The following is a 6,734-nucleotide window of genomic DNA, read 5'->3' as shown; positions in this document are numbered from 1 at the left end:
ACAGCTTGCTGGCCCCACTCCAGGGGGCCAGCCTGGAAGCCATACGCATCTGTCCCACCCCTGCTCCACCCTGGCACAACTCAGGGTGGTGGTGGACCAGTAACCTTGGGCAAGCTGCAACTTTTTTTCTTTTTTTTTTTTTTTAGGTTTTTGCTATAGGGCACGTGCGCTCACCAGAAAGACAGAGACGGGAGATAGAAAGCAAGAAATCACCCCCCAGGGGGGATGGCCACACCACAATCTCTTCTCCTCCATTCTCCTCTCAGGATCTTGGGCACGCACGCACACGTGCCCGGCGTGAGTTTAAGCCACCGGGTCCAGGACTCAAACCGTGGTCAGCTACATGGGAGTTCAGCGACGTAGCCATCACGCTAACTGCTGGTCCCAAGCTGCAACTTTTTAATGCTTCAGTTTCCTTACTGGCAAGTCGGGCACTGTCCGAATACTTACCTCTGGGGCTGTTGAAAGAATGAGGGTCTGGTGCGCGGCAAGCGAACAATGCATGTGGGCCCAGGCACGGTCGTGCAGCTTGTTTACTGCACAGGGGGAGTCTGTCTCCGACAGCAAGTGGGGCGTCAGCCCACACGGCTCACCACCCAGCATGTCCTGGCATGAGGCTGTACCGCCAGGGAAGGGGATGCCGTTTGCTAACGTGCACAAACATTCCACATGAGCTAGGAGGCCTTGGATAAATGTTAGTTATTATCATTATCCCAGGGGTCAAAGCCAGCCTGGAACTCAACCAAACAAAAATGCTTGTAGGTTAGGGTCCGTCCTGGCCACAGGCATCCAGTCTCTCTGAACCACAGCAGAGTCTCTGACCGCTCTGGTGTAGAGCCTGTCTGCCTGCCTGCCTGGGCGGACTTGGTAATTAGCTGGAGGGGTGGGGCAGGTAGAGGCAATCTTCAAAGGCAGGGAGGTTGAGGGGGGAATGGAGGCCTGTGAGGCTTGAGCCCACAGCTACAGAGAAAGTCAGCCGCGTGATCTAGAGACTGGAAGATGAAAGGACTGAGCACAGCTGCACAGCCCTGCAGGGCCCCCTCTGCAGGCCCCAGCCCGGAGAAAAGCCCACAGGCTGGAAAGCAGGGATGCTGAGTTGCAGCCAGGACCGCCCGGGTGGGGTTCCAAGCCCAGCAGGACTTCCTGTCTGTCTGGGGCCTTACCCTGTGAGGTGCCAGGCTGCTGCCCTGCAGCTCATCTGTCCAGCCGTGGCCAGCTAGAAGGCTGCCTCAGAGGAACAGGCAAGGCACTCCCGACCTCCCAGAGATCTATTGCACAGAAGGTGTCACTGAGCGCCCTGGGCATTGTGTTCCTGGAGGCCCTCACGGCCGATTGCACAGACAAGCAGAGGTGGCTCGACCCCTGCAGGAAAGGAGCCGCTGACATCCCAGCCGTGAGTGTGGACAGCCTCCTGCCCCTGCGTGTCAAGGACTGCTCCCTCCCCTTCCAAAGGCTGCGGGTTTTCTAGGTGTGGTTCTGAATCGATCGCGAGGCCTACCAGGCAGGCCAGCAGGCAGTACCAGCACGGGATGGTACTCACCTGCGTCAGCTCCTCCAGCAAAGTCCTCATCATAGGATTCGTCGGTGGAGTCCTCACCATCTACTGAAGACCATGCCCGGAGCTTGGCTTCTGCGATGGCGAACTGCTCAGCCACTCCTGGGGAGACACAAAGCTCCTGAGTGGAGGAGGGCAGTGAAGGCTGGGGCTCCACTTGGAGACAGGTGGGGAAGAGAAAGGAGTACAGGGAGTCCAGCCCCAAGCCAGACCCAAGATGAGACAATGTGTCCCTGAGTGTGTGGCTGAGCCCCTCCTGCCACCCACCTGCTGCAAAGCGAGCCTCTTGTTCGCCCTCACTGAGGTCCGAATAGGAGGAGAAAGCTGATTCCAGGGCTGCTGGCGAGTCGCTCGGCTTGCTCCAGCCTTTCCATTCAATGAGGTGGGCTACTCGGCCCTGGGCCATGGCGGTAGGTTTGGTCACGTGGTCCTTCACCACCTGGGAAATACCTGGAGGCGGGGAGATTGGAGAAGACTGGTAAGGACACAGCCTAGGGAGCAACTGGGCAGGGAAGTGGGCAGGGTGAAGGTAGATGGGATCCACGTGAGCCTTTAGGTAGGCAGAGCGAAGGGAAGGGGTTCACCTGAAAAGGGGAAGATGAGGGAAGCGCAGCAAGGACGCACGCACAGGAAACAGTCCCCAAGAACATGCACACAAAAGGGAGGGGACGGACAAAGTCCAGGCGTGGGGTGGAGCAGGTGCATACCGTGCAGGGAGGATCTGGCCAGCGCTGCAATCTCCTGGATGGTTAGGGCTCTCCGGGACTTGGGCAGCATCGCGACTGTGTCTCCAACATTCACCTTGGGTGACACCATCAGGTCAGTGCCCTCCCTTCCCCCTTCACACATATCCATACCCCACCCATGGTGTCAGGAGGAAACAGGAGTGCAAGGAGATGCCAGAGTGGCTGCTGCACAAAATAAGCAAGAAAGAAGCTAAGACCTGAGCCAGCGAGGAGGTATGGTGGTTAAGGTGGCCGGATCCCACACAGCTGACTGTGGTTCGAATCCCTGGCCCAGAGGTCCAAAGACCATGCCATGCACATGTGTGTATAGCCCTGAAATCCTGAGAGGATAACGGCGGAGAAGGGATTGCAGCACAGTCATCCCTCCTGGTGGGTGCTCTCTCACTTTCACTCTGTCTCTCTCCAGCAAGTGCACACTCCCCAAAGCAAATTCAGAAAGGAGAGAGAGAAGTTAGGACCAGCAAACTGTCCTCCCAGGGGTTACTGGAGACGGGCAGGCCCAAGGAGCAGAACCGCAGCCCACCTCGACCTTTCCAGCTCCCACAGGGAAGGAGGCAGGTCAGGAAGTGAAGAACCATGGGGTGGGGCCTCTACAGAGAGGGAGAAGGGGATGCCATCAGGGACCTCTTTAAAGTCCCCCTCCTCCCCCATCTCCAGGTCCACAGTCTTGCTCTTCCTCAGCCACGCACCAGAATCACCCAGCCCAAACCCAACCCCTTCTCCCCCACCTGGCTCTGGCCCTGCTTCCAGGCTCCTTTCCTCTCCGCCTCCCTCCTACTTTCCATGCAGCCTGGCCCTGCGCCCCGGCATTACCTTCAGCTCTCCCCCACGCTGCGTGCCCACGACTGCTAACCTCCCAACCGCCCGACGCACCCTCGCCATCCCCACTGCCACTGCCTCTGCCCAGGCCCGCAGGGCCCCATCCAGATGAGCACCAGGGGTGTCCCCCTCCTCCAGCTCGTGCCCTCTTTCTAGCCCAGGCTGGGATGTGTGAACGTGTTCCCTCTTCCTCTCCTCCCATGGCTGCCTGGCTTTTTCTCACCCTTCCAGTTTGGGCCAAAATACCACCATCTCAGAGCCTTCCCGGACACTCTACTAGCAGCCCGTCTTCCCTCGGCGGTCTCTGACCAGTCACCGCCTACGACGCACCGGCCAGTGCCCTGCCCCAGTCACCTGTCCTGTTGGTCTCCCTCACTGTCCTGAGCTCTTTAAGGAATTTGGTCTCTCTGGTCACTGCTGTGACCCAGGGTCTAGCAGGCAGTGTGGTGGTTAAGGGCACTGGACTCCCACATGGCCAGCCAAGGTTCGAGTCCCAGACCCCCACTCTCTCTCCCTCTGTCCCTGTCTGGCCAAATTTAAATAAGTAAATAAGTAAAAACTTAATAATAATAATAAAAAAAGTACAGGGTGAATGAATGAGGTAAGGTATGAATGTAGACAAACCACTTTCCTGGAGTGTAACTGGCCACATAGCATGTCACTATTGGAAACCTCTGGGCTCTCCACGGGCCAGTGAAGTTAGTGTGGGCTTCACACCCAGGCACAGAACCCTGCCCCGCGGGGCTCTGACTACTTCCAGGCCTCCTCAAAACTACCACGGAGCTCCTCTGCCCCATGAAAGCCCATGTGCCCACCTGCTGTCGGCAGACAGCCCTTCTGCATCTAAGAAAGGGACTGAGCTCTCCTCCGGGCTAAGAAGGCCATTCTTGCCTGGCAAAATGCTCCCTGCCAGGGAAGGCCTGCTCAAGGGTCACTTCCTAACCGCTTCAGCCCAGTGCCACTGTTTTCTTGGACATGCCGCCCCAGCACTGCCCTTCTTTCTCCCGAGGGAGCTGGGATAGTAGGTTCTGAGTCCGGTCCACCTGGGTCCTATTTCCACCCTGCACCAGGCCCAGGAAGCCTGGCAATGAATGAAGTCGCAGGCACACGCCCCTCCCCGGCATTGCCTAGACCTCCTCTATCACGTTCCCACCCTCCCAAGCTCCCAAGCCAGCCGGTGTCTGCCCCTGACCTCGGCCACCCACGGTCCCTCCCCCCAGTACCTGGCTGGCAGAGCCCCCAGGGTGGCGCCGGTAGCCTCCGGCCAGGCCAGAGGGGAGGAGCACCTGCTGGGTGTTTCCTGGTTCGCTCTCCGTCCCTCCCCTTGCTCCCCCCGGCCGCCACCATCCCTGCTGGCGCTCCGCGCAGCTGCGGCCCGGGCTCTGAGAAAAGGTGTAAGTCTCCCTGGCAACCCATCACCATGCAACAGGGTCTCCCGGGATACGGCCCGGGATGCGCTGACGTCAGCGCTGGAGGCTCGAGCGAGCCCGCCCGCTGGCGCGGCGCCGAGCAGAACAGACCGGCGCGGGGGCGGCCTTGCGGCCCGCCGGCCGGATAGCGCCTCCGCTCGCAGGAAGAGGGAGCCAGAAGCAGGCTGGCAGGGCGGGGGTGGGAGATGCAGGCCCCCATGTGTGGATGCGGCCTCCCTTGCCCCCACCAACACCAGGGGCCCAGCACCTCTGGCAAGTCCTGGCTGCCGACGGAGGAAGGGCGGGAGGACCGGCCCCAGCCTCGGAGGGTCCGAGCAGATCCCAAGGAGGACAGAGAAAGGCCCCGAGGAAGTTCGATCCACTCCACAGCCCAGGCAGGGTCCGAGGACACTGAGGGGTGGGGGAAAGGCTGTTCAGGTGGGCCCCCACTTCTGTGGCCACCCCAGTTTTCATCCACTGTCTCCGCATTTCTCCTCACCCCTCCCCAACCTCCAAGGCTACGGACAACCACCGGTGGGTGCTCTCAACTCTGAAAGCCCCTCTCCCACAGCCCCGACCCTCAGCCCCTTGGGCCATTTCGTGGCAACCCATAGGCCACCTCCCTGCTGTGGACACATTCCACCATCAGAAGCCCCTGGGCGGGTAAAGCCTGACCCTGCTGCCAGCCCCTTGGCCCACCTCTGGGAAAGCACACTGAATTCTTGCACCAGCACTGCCCCCTCCCCGCCACCCCAGACCCCTGCAGGCCTCTGCCTGCCTTCCCTCCTGCTGTCCTGGCTCTTCCTCTCGCCAGCCTCAGCTGGTCCACAGCTCTTTACTCTTTTCTGCAAACCCATGAATTCTCCAGATTGTCACGAAACCCTTTTCCTCTGCCCTCTGGCCCAGCCCGACCCCTATTCAGCCTAATTCTCAACAGCCAGACCAAAGTGCCCGAGCGCCCTAACTGCTTCTCTTCCTCGCCCAGGTCGCGTCTCCCAGCCTGGTCTCACCTCTGCGACTTGTCTGACAAGTCCACCGTCCTCCAGGCCCTTCACGCTGCCACAGAAACATTTTGCCCAGCACAGAAATCATAGGCATGCTGGCTGTGTCGATGCAGAGCCAGAGTCCCAGCACTGCCGGCTCGGCTCCCAGTTCTATTCCTGTTCTGGCTCCGGATGCCGAGCCAGTCCCCTCCCCACTCGGAACTTGTGCCTAGTCACATAAGGAGAACAGTCCTGCCTCGTGGGGAGAGGTGGGAGTGCCCAGGGCCCACGAGCTCTCTGGGGCTCGGGGAGTGAGGGCCACCCCCTAGACGGTGCAGACAGGCAATGGACACCACAACTGACCTTTAGCTGGAGCGGCCGTCTCTGAACCTGAGCCTCAGCCAGCTGGTGGTCCCCAGAAACGCTACCAACCAGAAGGAAGACAGGCGGTTACAGGCCGTCCCTGGCCCCCCGCTGCTGCCTGATCAGGGCTCTGGCGGCCAGTCCTGAGGTCAGCCAAACTCCCCTGACAGCAGGAGGGCACAGCTTCCTGAACTCCAAGCCTCAGCAGGGCCAGAGGGATCAGAGCAGCTTGCTGCTTCTCAGCCTCACACACCATGAGGTTAATTTAGAACTAGAAACCCCAGAACTCCTCAAGGGAAATACGAATCTCAGCCATGGTCTTCACTCCAAAGACCCTCCATACCAACCACACTCAGTGCTGGCCGACCACCTGCGCTGACGGCTCACTCATTCCCTGCCCAGCCCTGGCAGGCACAGGGCTCAGGCCGGCCCTGGGCGTCGCTGTCCACGTTGTCCACGGAAACCGAGGCCTAGGCGGGGTCACTATGTGGGAAGGAAGCCCTAAAGCCTCCCTCTGGGCTCTTCCCCTCCACAAGGCTGGGGTTTGGTTTTGTTGGAGGGGTAGGGGATACAGCGTGGTCAAGGTGAGGGCTGACCGGGTGCTCACAGGTGCCCCAAATGAGGCTCAGCCCCGCATCAACCGGCTGACTCTGGAAGGGAGTTCGGAGCTGAGCAAGAACTCCGGCCCGCGCCCGGCCTGCGTTTGCAGCCGCCGCCTCAGAGGCGGGCTCCGGGGCAGGGCAGGGGCCAGCACGGGCCACTCCCAAGGCGGAGGAGAGGAGCGGAGCTGTGCGGGCGCAGGGGCGCGTGTGGGTGGGCGTGCGGGGCCGGGGCCGGGGCCGGCCCTCCCCGGCAGCGC

The 6,734-nt window shown here is 60.7% G+C and overlaps 1 protein-coding gene across 5 annotated transcripts in view; it reads right to left on the bottom strand.

Moving 5' to 3' along the window:
* FAM131A (family with sequence similarity 131 member A) overlaps positions 1–5,995 on the bottom strand; it is an 8,656-nt gene extending 2,661 nt beyond the window's left edge. The window contains exons 1-5 of one of the 5 annotated variants that reach the window (XM_027776699.1): positions 5,876–5,995; positions 4,798–4,940; positions 2,263–2,356; positions 1,823–2,005; positions 1,499–1,657 (exon numbers count right to left, since the gene is read on the bottom strand). In XM_027776699.1, coding sequence (XP_027632500.1) covers positions 1,499–1,657; positions 1,823–2,005; positions 2,263–2,332 — 412 coding nt within the window. In that variant the 5' untranslated portion in view covers positions 2,333–2,356; positions 4,798–4,940; positions 5,876–5,995. Of the gene's footprint in view, positions 1–1,498; positions 1,658–1,822; positions 2,006–2,262; positions 2,357–2,824; positions 3,597–4,343; positions 4,510–4,797; positions 4,941–5,539; positions 5,841–5,875 lie in introns of those variants that run through there. The other 4 variants (XM_027776698.1, XM_006160763.3, XM_027776700.1 and 1 more) reach the window with 4 other exon arrangements.
* Positions 5,996–6,734: the final 739 nt, after the last annotated feature.

Source organism: Tupaia chinensis, unplaced genomic scaffold (assembly GCF_000334495.1).
Source record: "Tupaia chinensis unplaced genomic scaffold, TupChi_1.0 Scaffold000708_1, whole genome shotgun sequence".
NCBI lineage: Eukaryota > Metazoa > Chordata > Mammalia > Scandentia > Tupaiidae > Tupaia > Tupaia belangeri.
This window is presented reverse-complemented; position numbering and strand designations above follow the sequence as displayed.